Genomic DNA, 17,238 nt, shown 5'->3' with positions numbered 1-17,238 from the left:
AACACGTAAACTATCCAAACCACATACAATGAAGATGCAAGAACTGAGTATATATTCTGTACCAACTTCCTTTCCTATAGACTGGAACTATTTTTTCTAAAAATAAACTCATTAAAATTTTTTATTAAACTAAACAATTCTAATGGATACCCTACAAAGTATATTGTATGGATACCTGACCTGAATTGGGAGAGCAGATAAAAGATCTATGGTGATAATTCTTACCAACAGAGAGCTTTGACAGTGACTGTTAGATGAGAATATCCATGCAAATATGATTAAATTAAATCCCAAAAGCCAGGGATGTTTGCTTTTACTTCCAAGTATCTGGTGATAACCTTTTAGAACTATTCTAGGAAGGAATTAGTGTTGAGAGTATTGGTCTTCAATATTATATCTGTCTCTTTCTCTGGATTTTCAGGATATTATCTCACTCATCTCAGCATGCCATTTGTGCAACCCATTCAAGTACTTGTTATTATATTATCAGAAGAGTAAATTTCATTTAAACATTATGATTTTTAAAATATGCTGCATCCCTAAATATGACTTTATAATATCTTAGAGCCAAAAATTCTTTGGAGGTAGGTCATTGTTTACTGTTAAGTCTATGGAAAAATAATATTTACTGTATTAAATTTTCTCCAAACAGAACTTTTCTGGAATTCATTGTGTAGAATTGAGAGAGCTCTAAAAATTTTCTTGTAATATTCAACAGTGAGTTCAAAAACTATTGATAAAACAACATCAGGTTTTCTATAACGTGGAGAACAAAGTAGTTAGTCTGCAAGACTTTTTGTTCTTTCTTTTTACTTGATGAGCCTAAATAAACTGCTTTCCCTATATCTAATTCTGACTTCTAAAAATTCTGATCTTGACTTCAGAAGCCTGATTTTGCTTTTCTCTATTCTTTTTTTTAAAGTTTATTTATTTATTTTTGGGAGAGACAGCAACAGCACAAGTCAGGGAGGGGCAGAGAGGGAGACAGAGAATCCCAAGCAGGCTCTGTACTCTCAATACAGAACCCTACGCAGGGCTCAAACCCACAAAAACTGTTGAGATAATGACCAGAGGTGAAACAACAGTGAGACGCTTAACCAACTGAGCCACCCAGAGTCCCCGCTTTTCTCTATTCTTGATTTTAGTTTGGGAATGTCAATCTGATCTCCTACAACCTTGTTCATATTTTTTTCTGTTGCACTGACTTTTCTAGATCACTTGATCTCAAGGTTTCTGGCTCTATCTTGGGAGTCTCATTCTAAATAAAAATCGCTTAGTTTGATTATGTGATTTAGTATTTATGTCACTGGAATGAACAGTAACTAATTAATCCTACCTAAGTAGTACAAAAGGAAGGGTCTGAGCCTTTTCACCAATAACAAGACAAAGTGATCTGTGCTAAGATTACAACTTGGAAATATCATGTACTAATACAGACAAGGAGTTGAAGGAAAGACCAAACTAAATACAGATTATTTGTTAGAATAATAAGACTGGAATTTCTTCTTTTAATGCTTTTATTATAATCATGGTATGTTTACAGAGTAAGAAATAAACTGCACAAACTAGCCAATCACTCACCGCTTGCCTAAACCCTACATAGGCCCTTTGAACTCACCTCATAATTGGTCATTTTCAAAGGATTCTCAAAGGTCATGATTGGGTCCCGCCAAAAGGAACGGATGCCTCACAGATAATGAATGGTCAAAACTGTTATCATGGGTGCTGTACAATTATGATTGGTGCTAATGTGAGGATGCCATATGCACAACGTGTGCACTGTAACACCCCCATCCCTTACCCCATAAAAACCCTGCTCGCTATTGTTCGGGGCTTCACCTTGCTGCCGCTGCACCAGCTGACCGGTGAGCACGTGCTCGAGCTTGTAATAAAGACCCTTTTGTACTTGCATCGGTGCCGGCTCCTTGGAGGTCTCTGGGGACTCGCGATTCGGGCATAACATTAGAAGTCTTTAATAACATTACAGAAAACTGAAGGGGTGATGAAGACTAGAGAAGGAAAACTCTGATTTTGTTTTACAAAGAGAGCAGTAAAGGGGCACCTGTGTGGCTCAGTCAGTAAGGCGTCCAACTCTTGATTTCAGTTAAGGTCATGATCTCAGGGTCATGAGATAGAGCCCAGCGTTGAGCTCCACTCTGAGCACGGAGCCTGCATAAGATTCTCTCTCTCTCTTCCTCTCCCTCTCCATGTCCCTCCAACCGCCCCCTCTAAAATGAATGAATGAATGAATGAATGAATAAATAAATAAATAAATAAATAAATGCTGTAGAATCCTAAATTTGGCTACTCAAAGTGTGGTCCACATACCAACAGCATCACCATCACATGGAAAGCTTATTAGAAATGTAGATCTCAAGCCTCATTCCAGACCTACTGAATTAGAATCTCTATTTTAACAAGATCGTGAGCTAATCACATACACATTAAAGTCTGAGAACCATTAACATAAAACATCAAGGATTTGTTCAGAAAAAGGCATGCAAATTAATCTTACTTTATCTTTTGACAAGTTTACTTAAAATGATAAAGTCAGAGAGTAAACAGACATAACCTAACAATTTCAGGAAAATTACTCATAATAACAGAGTATCAAGCCATCTAACTGCTTTTCTAGAATGTAAAGCCTATGTTCTTCCCTTATTATAGCATCACATATTACCAAGATTTCATAAGTGGATAGCCTAGAATTGTCTGCACTCTGACTTCTAATGAAGCTTGACTGTAAGAGGTGAAATTAAAAAAAAAAAAAAAGATCACATAAGAGACATGGTATTTCCATCCATTCATCAATGTATTCAATATTTTATCCATGGGGCACCTGAGTGGCTAAGTCGGTTAAGCATCTGACTTCAGCCCAGGTCATGACCTCGTGGTTCATGAGTTCAAGCCCCACATCAGGCTCTGTGCTCACGGCTCGGAGCCTGGAGCCTGCTTTAGATTCTGTGTCTCCCTCTCTCTCTGCCCCACCCCCCGCTCACGCCCAGTCTGTCTCTTTCTCTCTTAAACAAAATAAACATTAAAAAAAATTATTTTTTAATTTTATCCTTGCATCAAGGATAGCCGAGGTTTGTACCACATTAGCTTATAGTACATAGCAGAATTGCATTCACTTTCGAACAGTTAATGTTCTGCACACTTAGCTTTAATTGCTAAAACAAATTTCTATACACAAAATGTATTTATGATTTTGCTGCAAAATTATCATTGTCCATTATATAATGCAACTTCCTATACTGTTTACAGATGCCAAGTATGTAACATAAATGAGTGAAACAGACTATAAGAAAAAGCAACTGCCAGGGGCGCCTGGGTGGCTTAGTCGGTTAAGCGTCCGACTTTCGCTCAGGTCATGATCTCGCGGTTCGTGGGTTCGGGCCCCGCGTCAGGCTCTGTGCTGACTGCCAGCTCAGAGCCTGGAGCCTGTTTCAGTCTGTGACTCCCTCTCTCTCTGACCCTTCCCTGCTCACGCTGTGTCTCTCTCTCTCCTAGAAATAAATAAAAATATTTAAAAAAAAAAAAAAAGAAAAAAGAAAAAGCAACTGCCAGATACATAATGAAAATTTAGTATTAACTAAACAATGGTATAGGTGTGTTAACATAGTACAAACAGGTAAGAAAATAGAAGCTATACTTTATCTTTGAAATTAAATTTAAAAATAAAAATACTTAATTTATCAAATTTTTCTTTTGAAATTGATTTCTCTCTTGATTGGGAAATAGAAACCTGAAATTCTTTCTTCTCTCTCTTTTATAACAATATGCCAATATTCACATGGGCTGGATAGGGAAAAAGTAGGTGCTTACATGAAAATCTGGGTACTGTTAATCAAGAGGAGAGTGGAATTAAAGCAATTAATGTCCACCACATATGATATGCCAAAGTTATCTAATTAGAATTCAATACCACACTACACTACAGTTCAATTTGTAGTTCTTCATTCACATTAGCAGTATTAATTGAGAAAGTCAGAATAAATAATGTTTTTCATTATCATGATGTTGGAAATGAGAAAACATTTTAAGAATTCAATCTTTGAATATGTAGTTAAGGTAATCATTTCTATCTCTGGAAGCCAATTTCAGCATAGAGAAGTGAGTCAGATTATTCTTTGCCAAATGAGCTTCCCAAAGAAATTACTTCACTAAGAACATATGAATTACAATTTACATTTGTATAATTACTTAGGAATGTGTTTGCAGAGAGATATTCAGAAGGTTTATATGGGTCGTCATATTCACCTAAGAGGTCAAGTCTTTGAGCGGAGGCAGAGATTTTTCCCATGGATGACACAAACAAGTTGAATTCTTTCAACAGTTCCAAAAATATCATTAGTACCTTGTCATGAATGCTGTGCTGCATCACACAGATCTCCCCTTCAGGACTGAAGATCACTCTTTAGGAATTACCCTGAACACAGCCACCTTACCCAAGGTTACGCCTTCTTTCCAGGGCAGCTGTCATCCAAGACTACTCAACACTGGCCTACAAAACACAGCCATCTTATTATTCTAACTGAAAACAATTCTGAAGGGCCATCCCAGCTTCAGGGTTCCCCATGGGGTGAGCTGAAGCCTTCTGACTTTAAATTAGCCCAATTTTTCCCTTACCTAGTCCACTCTCCTTTTCTTCCCCTCATAGGTATTGATCCTAAGAGCCTTCTTTAATAAGCTATCTGCACACTAACCACCATTGTAAAATCTGTTTCTAGGGCAACCCGACCTTTGACAAGCACCTCACCCAATTAGCCCCCTAACTTCTAAGAAATAGATGCAACTGCTACAGTATTATGCATCAAATTTACCCAACAGAGCAATAAGTATATCCATCATACAACCAGATGGAAGAATATCCATCATGCAACCCAGAAATAAATCCCACTTGATCATGGTGATAATTATTTTAATGCACTGTTGGATTCAATTTGCTAGCATCTTGTTGAGAATTTTTGAATCCATATTCATCAGGGGATTGGCCTATAATTCTCCTTTTTTGGGGGTCCTTGGTTTTTGAAATCAAGGTAATGCTGGCCTCATAGAATGAGTTTGGAAGTTTTCCTTCCCCTTCTATTTTTTGGAACAGTTTAAGAAAAATAGGTATTAACTCTTCTTTAATGTCTGGTAAATGCTCATCTCCACTGGGTGTTATATGGAAACCAACTTGACAATAAACTATTTTTAAAAATAAATAAATAAATAAATAAATAATATATACCTTTTTCCCAAAAATAAAATGAAATTAAATAAAATAAATATCTGGTAGAATTCCCCCTGGGAAGCCATCTAGTCTTGGACTTTTCTTTGTTGGGAGATTTCTGATTACTGATTCAATTTCTTTGCTGGTTATGGGTCTGCTGAAATTTTCTATTTCTTCTTGTTTCAGTCTTGGTAGTTTATATGTCTCTAGGAATTTGCCTGTTTCTTAAAGATTGCCAAGTTTGTTGGTATATAATTTTTCATAATATTTTCTTATAACTGTATTTTGACACAGGCACGCTTTGTACATTAAACACACAGGAAATCTTTAACTTCCATCACAAAGAAATTTGTCCTTTCTCATTATTTTTAAATACCCTCTCAGGCTAGCTTACATTCTCTCATTTTTCAAAAAGGTGTGGGTGCCATTTAATTTCCTCTTATATTTGCTATAAGAATAATATTAAACATCATAAAAGCCATCTTTGAGAAGCCTTCAGCTAACATCATCCTCAACGGGAGAAAACTGAGAGCTTTCCCACTGAGATCAGGAACACGACAGGGATGTCCACTCTCACCACTGTTGTTTCACATAGTGCTGGAAGCCCTAGCATCAGCCATCAGACAACAAAAGGAAATCAAAGGCATCAGAATTGGCAAAGAGGAAGTCAAACTTTCAGTTTTTGCAGACGACATGATACTCTATATAGAAAACCTGACAGACTCCACCAGAAGCCTACTAGAACTGATCCAAGAATTCAGCAAAGTTGCAGGGTACAAAATCAATGTACAGAAATCAGATGCATTCTTATACACCAATAATGAAGCAACAGAAAGAGAAATCAAGAAGCTGATCCCATTCACAATGGCACAAAAAACCATAAAATACCTCGGAATAAACCTAACAAAGGATATAAGAGATCTGTATGATGAAAACTATAGAAAACTGATGAAAGAAATTGAAGAAGACACAAAGAAATGGAAAAACATTCCATGCTCATGGATAGGAAGAATAAATATAGTTAAGATGTCATTACTACCCAAAGCAATCTACACATTCAATGCAATCCCAATCAAAATTGCACCAGCATACTTCTCAAAACTAGAACAAACTATCCTAAAATTTGTATGGAACCACAAAACACTCCAAATAGCCAAAGTAATATTGAAGAATAAAACCAAAACGGGAGGTATCACCATTCCAGCCTTTAGCTTCTACTACAAAGCTGTCATCATCAAGACAGTATGGTACTGGCACAAAAACAGACACATAGACCAATGGAACAGAATTGAGAACTCAGAGCTGAACCCAAAGGTATAAAACCAACTAATCTTTGACAAAGCAGAAAAGAACATCCAATGGAAAAAAGATAGCCTCTTTAACAGATGGTGTTGGGAGAATGGGACAGCAACATGCAGAAGATTGAAACTAGATCAATTTCTCACACCATGCACAAAAATAAACTCAAAATGGATAAAGGACCTAAACGTGAGACAGGAAACCATCAACACCCTAGAGGAGAAAGCAGGAAACAACCTCCTTGACCTCTACCGCAGCAACTTCTTACTTGACACATCCCCAAAGGCAAGGGAATCAAGAGCAAAAACAAACCTTTGGGACCTCATCAAGATTAAAAGCTTCTACACGGCAAAGGAAACAATCCACAAAACTAATAGGCAACCAATGGAATGGGAAAAGATAGTTGCAAATGACGTATCAGATAAAGGATTTTATCCAAAATCTATAAGGAACTCATCAAACTCCACACCCGAAACACTAACAACCCAGTAAAGAAATGGGCAGAAGATATGAACAGACACTTCTCCAAAGAGGACATCCAGATGGCCAACAGACACATGAAACGATGCTCAGCATCCCTCCTCCTCAGGGAAATACAAATCAAAACCACACTGAGATACCACCTCACGCCAGTCAGATTGGCTAAAATGAGCAAATCAGAGACCTCTAGATGCTGGCGAGGATGTGGAGAAACGGGCACCCTCCTACACTGTTGGTGGGAATGTAAACTGGTACAGCCCCTCTGGAAAACAGTATAGAGGTTCCTCAGGAAATTAACAATAGAACTCCCCTATGACCGAGCAATAGCACTGCTAGGAATTTACCCAAGGGATACAGAAATGCTGATGCATAAGAGCCCATGTACCCCATTGTTCATTGCAGCACTCTCAACAATAGCCAAAACATGGAAAGAGCCTAAGTGTCCATCAACGGACAAATGGATCAAGAAGATGTGGTTTCTCTATATGATGGAATACTACATGGCAATGAGAAAGAATGAAATCTGGCCATGTGTAGCAACATGGATGGACCTTGAGGGTGTAATGCTGAGCGAAATAAGTCAGGCAGAGAAGGACAAATATCGTATGTTTGCACATATAGGAGGTTTAGGAGGAACTTAACAGAGGACCATGGAGGAGAAGAAGGGGGGAAATGGTGGGGGAAAGGGAGAGGGGCAAACCAGGAGAGACTCTTGAATGCTGAGAACAAACTAAGGACTGATGGGTGTGCGGGGGGAGGGGGGAGATGGGCATGGAGGGGGGCACTTGTGGGGATGAGCACTGGGTGTTATATGGAAACCAACCTGATAATAAACTATTTGTAAAAATAAAAAAAAAATAAAAAGAATAATAACACAAAAAAGATAGATAAGTGACAACTTGACACACAGGTTAAGGCAGAATATAAAGGGGCACCTGGGTGGCTCAGTCAGTTGAGCATCTGACTTCGGCTCAGGTCACGATCTCACGGTTTGTGAGTTCAAGCCCCGTGTTGGGCTCTGTGTTGACAGCTCAGAGCCTGGAGCCTCCTTCAGATTCTGTGTCTCCCCTTCTCTCTGCCCTTCCCATGACCATGCTCTGTCTCTCTCTGTCTCTCAATGACAAATAAATGTTTAAAAATATTAATAAAAAAAAGAAAAGAAAGAAGTGTAGGGACTATGTCAAAATGGAGAATATATGCCCCATGTCTAAAGACAGCAATGGCCACTTAGCCCCAAATGATTGCTGCTTAGTGGGAATACTGACCAAGTGTTTTCAGATTTTTCAATTTTTTTCAAGAGAAGTCAGAAACCTTGATTTTCATGTGAAATTGTTAAACGCTGGACATAATTCGTCCCTATGCTACACAACTCTGACCATAACCACCCAGCTCATGGTCCACTGATTTGCAAACCCTTTCCTACGTGGTAAATTCCTTTAGAATGTAGAACTGGGAAGAAATGTTTGTCAGTCTTAAAGATAATATTCCAGTAATGAGGGACCAAAGAAGTCTATGAGGAACAGAGAATAAAATAACAAAGTAAGTCCCTCCTTATCAGTAATTTCTTTAAATGTAAGTGAATTAAACTCCAATCACAAGGAAGAAATTGGACGAATGGATAAACAGAATCTAGCTACATACTGTCTAAAAGAGGCTCACTTTGGATCCAAAGATATAAACAGGTAGAAAGTGAATGATGGAGAAAAGATATTCTATGCAAATAGTAACCAAAAGTGAGCACGGGTGATTATTATACTAGTATCAGACAAAACTGACTTTAAATCTAAGTTACAAAAGACAAAGAAGGACATGACGCATTAATTAAAAATCCAATAAAGAAGATATAACAATTATAAGTATTTACTTGCCTAATAATATCAATTTAAGAGAATTGATGGTAAAATAGGATGCTACAGGGACGCCTGGGTGGCTTAGTCGGTTAAGTGTCCAACATTCGCTTAGGTCATGATCTCGCTGTTCTTGGGTTCGTGCCCCGCGTCGGGCTCTGTGCTGACTGCCAGCTCAGAGCCTGGAGCCTGTTTCAGTTTTTGTTTCTCTCTCTCTCTCTGACCCTCCCCTGCTCTCGCTGTCTCTCTCTCTCTCCTAGAAATAAATAAAAATATTAAAAAAAAAATAGGATGCTACAATAATAGTTGGAGACTTCAAGAGCTTTTCTTAAAAATGAACAGAACAACCAGACAGAAGATAAAAAAGAGAGGACATCAATAACACAATAAACCAACAGACATATACAGCACATTTTACCCAATAACAAAATATATATTCTTCTCAAGTGCACTTTCCAGGATAGACCATATGTTAGGCCACAAATTTAGTCCCAATAGAGTTAAGAGCTAGATCTCATACAAAGTACCTCTTTCTGAACACAAAAGTATAAAGTTACAAATCGGTAACAGAAGAAAATCTGAAAAAAATCAGAAGTTGTAGAAATTAAACAAGTGGGGTGCTTGGGTGGTTAAGTTTGTTAAGGGTCCAACTTCTGCTCAAGCCATGATCTCTCACAGCTTGTGAGTTTGAGCCTTTCATCGGGCTCTGTGCTGACAGCTCAGAGCCTGAAGCCTGCTTCAGATTCTGTGTCACCCTCTCTCTCTGCCCCTCCCCTGCTCATGGTTACTCTTGCTCTCTCTCTCAAAAAAAAAAAAATTAAAAAATTATTAAAGAATTAAACAACACACTTAAACAACTAATGAAATGAAGAAGAAATCAAGAAATCACAAGAGAATCTAGAAAATAGTTAAGATTGAATGAAAATCAAAATACAAATTACCAAAATTTACAAGAAACAGAAGAAGCCAGACTAAGGGAGAAATTTATGTCTATAAATGCTTACATTCAAAATAAGAAAGATCTCAAGTCAACAACCTAATTTTACAATGTAAGCAATTAGAAAAGAAGAATAAACTAACCACAAAACTACCAGAATGAAGGAGATAATAAAATTAGAGCAGAAATAAATGAAATAGTGACTAGAAAAATAGGAAAAAAAATCAATGAAACTAAGTTGTTTATTTTTGCAAAGATAAACAAAAGTGACGACATATCTTTAGCTAGGTTAAGAAAAAAAGAGAGAGGACTTGAATAAAATCAGACATGAAAGAGAAAAACATTACAACGAATGTCTAAGAAATTTTTAGAATTATGAAGGACTACTATGAAAACCTATATACCAAACTGGATAACCTACAGAAATGCATGAATTCCTAAAAACATAACCACCTACCTAGCCTGAATCATTAAGAAATAGAAAACCTGGGGTACCTGGGTGGCTTAGTCTACTGAGCGTCCAACTTTAGCTCCGGTCATGATATAACAGCTTGTTAGTTTGAACTCTACATCAGGCTCGTTGCTGATATCTCAGAGCCTGAAGCCTGCTTCAGATTCTGTCTCCATCTCTCATTCTGCCCCTCCCCTGCCCGTGCACTGTCTGTCTGTCTCTCTCAAATATAAATAATAATAAAAAAAGAAAACATGACAGACCTAGAACTAGTAAAGCGACGGAAGCAGTAATCAACAATCTCCCAACAAAGAAAAGCTCAGGATCAGATGGCTTTACTCCCAAATTCTATCAAATATTTAAAGAATTAATGCCAATCTGGGGTGCCTGGGTGGCTTAGTCGGTTAAGCGTCCGACTTTTGCTTAGGTCATGATCTCACGGTTCATGGGTTCGAGCCCCGCGTCGGGCTCTGTGCTGACTGCCAGCTCAGAGCCTGGAGCCTGTTTCAGTCTGTGACTCCCTCTCTCTCTCTGACCCTCCCCTGCTCACGCGGTCTCTCTCTCTCTCTCCTAGAAATAAATAAAACATTAAAAAAAAAAAAAGAATTAATGCCAATCCTTCTCAAACTCTTCCAAAAAATTGGGGATAAGGAAACACCTCAAAACTTATTAATGAGGCCTGTATTACCCTGATATCAAGCAACAACAACAAAAAGAAAATACAAATGGCATTTTTCACAGAAGTGGAACAAAAATCCTAAAATCTGTACAGAACCACAAAAGACCACAAATAGCCAGAGTAATCTTGAGAAAGAAAAGCAAGGTTGGAGGTATCATGCTCCTGGATTTTACACAGATACAATACTATGCAGTAATCAAAACAGTATTGTATTGCCATGAAAACAGATACATAGATCAATGGAACAAAACAGACAGCCAAGAAATAAACCCACACATATAAGGCAAATTAATCTATGGCAAAGGAGGCAAGAATATATAATGGGGGAAAGACAGACTCTTCAATAAATGGTGTTAAGAAAACTGGACAGCTACATGCAAAAAAATTGAAACTCCTCCTTTATCTTATCCATATACAAAAATAAAGTAGAAATGGATTAAAGTTTTGAATATAAGACCTGAAACCATAATGCTCCTACAAGAAAATACTGGCAGTAAGCTATTTGACATCAGTCTTAGCGAAATTTTTTTGGACCAGTACCTCAGGCAATGGCGATAAAAGCTAAAATTGATAAATGAAATCACCTCAAACTAAAAAGCTTTTGTACAGTGAAGAAAACCATCAGCAAAATGAAAATAGAACCTACTGACTGAGAAAAGATATTTGCAAATCACACATCTGATAAGGGGTTAATATCCAAAACTAATATAAAGAACTTCTACAACTTGATATTAAAAATGCAAACCCTATTAAAAATGGGCAGGTGACTTGAATAGACATTCTACCAAAGATAAACAGATGGCCAGTAAGCACATGAAAAAATGCTCAATATCACTGATCGTTAGAGAAATGCAAATGAAAACCACAATGAGGTATCACCTCACACCTGTCAGACTGGCTATTATCAAAATGACAAAAAATAACAAGGGCTGGCAAGGATGTGGAGAAAAAGGAATCTTTGTATACTGTTGGTGGAGATGTAAATCAAGGTAGCCACTATGAAAAAATAGTATGAAGTTTCCTCAACAAACTAAAAATAGAACTACCCTACAATCCAGCAATTACACTTCTGAGTATCTGAGGGAAATGGAAATATCAACTTTTTTTTCATGTTTATTTTTGAGAGAGAGAGAGAGAGGGAAAGAGAGAGCGCACGCACAAGCAAGTGAGCACATACAAGAGAAAGTGCAAGTGGGAGAGGGGCAGAGAGAGAATGGAACAGAGGATCCTAAGAGGTCTCTGTGCTGACAGCAGAAAGCTCAATGTGGGGTTGAACTCACAACCATGAGATCCTGACCTGAGGTGAAGTTGAACACTTAATCAAATGAGCCAACCAAGTACCCTGAAAATACTAATCTGAAGAGAAATTTGCACCATTATCTTCACTGCAGCATCATTTATAAAAGCCAAACTATAAAAACAACCTAAATGTCCAGTGATACATGAATGGATAAAGACATGGTACATTATTAAAACATTAAAAAATAAAATTTTGCCATTTGTCACAATATGGATGGACCTAGAGGGTATCATGCTAATAAGCAAAATAAGTCAAACAGAAAAAGACTAATATTATATGACTTCACTTATAAGAGGCATCTAAAAAACAACAGAAATGAACAAACAAAACAAACAGAAACAGACTCACTGATTCAGGAAACAAACTGTTGGTTACCAGAGTATGGCAGTGGAGGGGGTTTGGAGGGTGAGTGAAACAGGTCGAGGGGATTCAGAGGTACAAACTTCCAATCATAAAATCAATAAGTCACAGGGATGTAATAAACAGCATATGGAATATAATGAATAATAACATAATAACTTTGCATGGTAACAGTAAGTAAACTAATCATGGGAATCATTTTTAATGATCCATGACCTAAATGTAAGACCTAAAAACTATGAAACTCCCAAGAGAAAACATAGGCAAAATCTTGCTAATATTTGGCAAAGATCTCTCAGGTATGACACTAAGATAATAGGAAATAAACCCACAAATTGGATTTCATGAAAAAACAATTTTTAATTTTTTTTAATGTTTATTTTTGAGAGAGAAAGAGAACATGAGCGGGGGAGGGGCAGAAAGAGAAGGAGACAGAATCCGAAGCAGGCTCCAGGCTCTGAGCTGTCAGCACAGAGCCCAATGCGGGACGTGAACTCACAAACTGCGAGATCCATGACCTGGGCTGAAGTCAGACACTTAACCAACTAAGACACCCAGGCGCCCTAAAAAAATATTTTTTTTAATTGGGGATGCCTGGCTGGCTCAATTGGAAGAGCATGTAACTCTTGACTTTAGAGTCAAGAGTTCGAGCTCTGTGTTGGGTGTAGAAATTACATAAATAAGTAAACAAACAAACAAACAATTTTTAAATTGTGCATCAAAAGACACTATCAACAAAGTGAAAAGTTAATCCATAGAATAGGAGAAAGTATGTGCAAATCATACATATTCATAAAGACTTAATATCCAGAATACATCATGAACTCCTAAAACTAAACAACCTGATTAAAAACTGGGCAGGGCACTTGAATAGACATTTCTCCAAAGATGAACTTGCCAAAATCACATGAAAAGATAGTCAACATCACTAGTCATTAGGGAAATGAAAATCAAAACTACACAAGATACCACTTCATACCTATTAGGATAACTACTATAAAAAACAAACAAACAAACAGAAAACAACAAGAGTTGGCCAAAATTTGGAGAAACTAGAACCCTTTTGCCGTTGCTGAGAATGTAATACATATATCCACTGTAAAAACAGTTTGATTCCTCAAAAAATTAAAAATATAATTACCATATTATCCAGCAACTCCACTTCTGAATATACACACAAAAGAACTGAAAGCAGATTCTCAGAGATTTCTTTTACACCCCCATTCATAGCAGCATTAGCCACAATAGCTAAAGTGTGGAAGTTTTATCTTCCATATGCAGATGAATGGATAAGCAAAATGTGGCATATACACATACAATAAAGTATTCTTCAGCCTTAAAAAGAAAATAAATTCTTTACATATAAAGCGTCCAACTATTGATTTTGGCTCGGGTCATGATCTCGCAGTTTGTGGGTTCAAGCCTCACATCAGGCTCTGTGCTGGTGGCATGGAGACTGCTTGGGATTCTTTGTCTCTCCCTCTCTCTCTGCCCTTCCCCCACTTGTGCTGTCTCTGTCTCTCTCGAATAATAAATAAACTTTAAAAAAATTACTGTGGACGGGGCGGGGGGGGCGTGTTGGTTTAGCTGGTTGAATGTCTAACTCTTGATTTTGGCTCAGGTCATGAACTCAGGGTCACAGGATCAAGCCCTGCATCAGGCTCCAGGCTGAGCATGTAACCTGCTTGAGATTCTTTCTTGGGGTACCTGGGTGGCTCAGTTGGTTAAGTGGCTGACTTCGACTCAGGTCATGATCTTGCGGTTCGTGAATTCGAGCCCTGCATCGGGCTCTGTGCTGACAGCTCAGAGCCTCAAGCCTGCTTTGGACTCTATGTCTCCTTCTCTCTCAGCCCTCCCCTGCTCACGCTGTCTCTTTGTCTCTCAAAAATAAACAAACATTAGGTGCACCTGGGTGGCTCAGTTGGTTAAGCATCTGACTTCCACTCAGGTCATGATCTCACGGTTCATGGGTTCGAGCCCTGCGTTGGGCTCTGTGCTAACAGCTAGCTCAGAGCCCGGAGCCTGCTTCAGATTCTGTGTCTCCCTCTCTCTCTGACCCTCCCCTGCTCATGCTGTCTCTCTCTCTCAGAAATAAATAAAACATTAAAAAAATTTTTTTAAATAAATAAACATTTAAAAATATTTTTAAAAAAGATTCTCTCTTTCTTTGTCCCTCTCCCTCACTTTCTCCCCCTTCTCTCTCTTAAAAAATTACTGGAAAATATGTATCAATTGTATATAAGAAAAAATTTTGTGTTCCAGCTTTGTAAAAACATAATGTTATCATCATCATCTCCTCTTCCATAGATATTCTAGAAGAGGCTGAATGACTTCTCATTCAAAAGTCGTGTTGTCATGCAGGGATTGATCTGCAACTGAAGGTTGACAAGCTATATAGCTTGCAGGCCAAATCCAGCCACCTGTTCTTGTAAATAAAGCTTTATTGGAAAACAGCCACTTGCATTTAATTACAGATTTTCTATGGCTGCTTTTCACACTACAACAGCAGAGTAAAGTAGGTATGACAGAGACTTTATGCCTTACAAAGGCTAAAATGTTTACTATCTTGCCCTTTACAGATAGTTTACTAACTGATCTAAAATAGTGGTTCTCTCAACCACTTGGAGAACTAATAAAAAATAGAGGTCTGGGCTTGCTGGAATAAGGTAAGGTTTGATCTCTATATTTTTAAAAAGTTCTCTACTGATCATTTTTGATTAACAGTTTTATTGAGGTATAATTCCCATACTATATAATGCATCCATTTAAAGTACACAATTCAGTAGTTTTTAATATATTCACAGAATTGTGCACACATTACCCAGTCAATTCTAAAACATTTACATCATGTCAAGAAGTGCCATACTCAATAGAAGTCTCTCCCCATCTTCCCCAACTCTCCCAGCCCTCAGCAACCACTTATCTACTTCCTGTCTCTATAACTGCATCTATTCTGGAAATACCAAATAAATAGAATGAAACAATATGTGCTCTTTATGACTGGCTTATTTCACCTGGCATAATGTTTTTAAGGTTCATCCATGTTTAATATGTATCAGTATTTTGTTTCTTTTTATTTTTCTTAATATTTTTAAGTTTTTATTTATTTATTTAAGTTTATTTCTTTATTTTGAGGGGGAAGGGCAGAAAGAGGGAGAGCGAGAGAATCCCAAGCAAGTTCCATGCTGTGCAGAGCCCAAGGCAGGGCTCAAACCCACGAACCCTGAGATCATCACCTGAGCCGAAATCAAGAGATGGACGCCCAAAAGACTGAGCCACCCAGGCATCCCTTAAATTTTTATTTTAGTTCCAGTTAATGTACAATGTTATATTAATCTCAAGGTGTACAATAGAGTATTTCAACATTTCCACACATTACCTTTTTATTGGCAAATGATATTCCATGGTATGGGTATACCACATTTTGTTTACCTATTCATCAGTTACTAGATATTTTGGTTGTTTCCACATTGAGTATTAAAATAATATTGTTATGAACATTCACATATAAGTGTTTTATGGACACACATTTCCTATTTAACTCAGGAGTTGAATTGCTGGGTCATATGGTAACTATTTAACTTAGTGAGGAACTAACAGACTGTTTCCAAAACAGCTGCACAATTTTACATTCCCACCAACAGTGCATGAGGGTTCCAATTTCTCTATATCCTTGCCAACATATGTGATTGTCTGTCTTTTTGATAACAGCCATCCTACTAGTACAAAGTGGTTTCTCACTGCGGTTTTGATTTGCATTGCCCTGATGGCTAATGATGCTGAACACTGTTTCTTCTTTTTATTTTTTTAATCTGCACCTTTATCTTTATTAGGTTGTTTCATGATCAACCATTACATTTTCAATCTTTTTTAAATAATATTTTTAACAACTGAGGTATAATTGTCATATAACATTATATTTGAGGGTTGAACACTGCTTCAAGTGCTTATTCCTAAGTAATTCTAAGGCACCATTAAGAAATCTTTATGTACTTGAAGGTCCTTTTTGACATTAATGGTCCCATAAAAACAAAGCCAGAGAGGTATACTACTCATAGAACTGCATTTGCTCATGCCTTCCTATTCCACATGACATTGGCCTGTAGGTTAACCTAGGTCTAACTCCTGTTTTATAAAGCCCCAACTATCTTATTTCTTTTTCATTTTAATTCTTTCTCAAAATTTTAACGTAAATTTTAAAATTAACTCGACTTTTGATTGTTTAAATCATTAAGCAAGCAGTTCCATATTCTAATTTGATCAGCATAATGGCAGATATGGTGCTATGTCAATATGGATGGATATATTCAATATATATTAATGGAAACCTTAAAAATGTCAGTCTTTAGAGAAAAGAAAATCAATTCTTCTGTACCTTTCATGATCCATCAGCAGTTTAGCAACCTTCAGACAAAAGTCTAGAGACATGTCAAGATGCAGTATTTCCAAGATAGCTAAAAAAGAGAAAAGATGAAATAATTATATCAGCGTCAATTCTGAGGAATCTTAGTTATTTTCAATAATTTTCCTCTGTTCAAAATCTAATTTCTAAACGTTTGCCATATACCACATCTTGCCTAATAATTTATCAAAATCTTTTGGGGCACCTGGGTGGCTTAGTAGGTTAAGCATCAGACTTCAGCTCAAATCATGATCTCATGGTTCACGGG

At 37.3% G+C, this 17,238-nt stretch overlaps 1 protein-coding gene across 3 annotated transcripts in view; it reads right to left on the bottom strand.

The window, feature by feature from the left end:
- Positions 1-17,238, bottom strand: part of TEX11 (testis expressed 11) — a 230,575-nt gene that overhangs the window by 129,546 nt on the left and 83,791 nt on the right. For all 3 annotated transcript variants that reach the window (XM_039253356.1, XM_039253357.1, XM_039253358.1), the window contains one exon: positions 16,944-17,022. In XM_039253356.1, coding sequence (XP_039109287.1) covers positions 16,944-17,022 — 79 coding nt within the window. The remainder of the gene's footprint in view (positions 1-16,943; positions 17,023-17,238) is intronic.

The sequence above is a fragment of the Hyaena hyaena genome, unplaced genomic scaffold (genome assembly GCF_003009895.1).
Source record: "Hyaena hyaena isolate Hyena2069 unplaced genomic scaffold, ASM300989v1 scaffold_451, whole genome shotgun sequence".
NCBI classification, from domain to species: Eukaryota; Metazoa; Chordata; class Mammalia; order Carnivora; family Hyaenidae; genus Hyaena; species Hyaena hyaena.
Note: the sequence above shows the minus strand (reverse complement) of the source record. Positions and strands in the feature narration are given on the sequence as shown.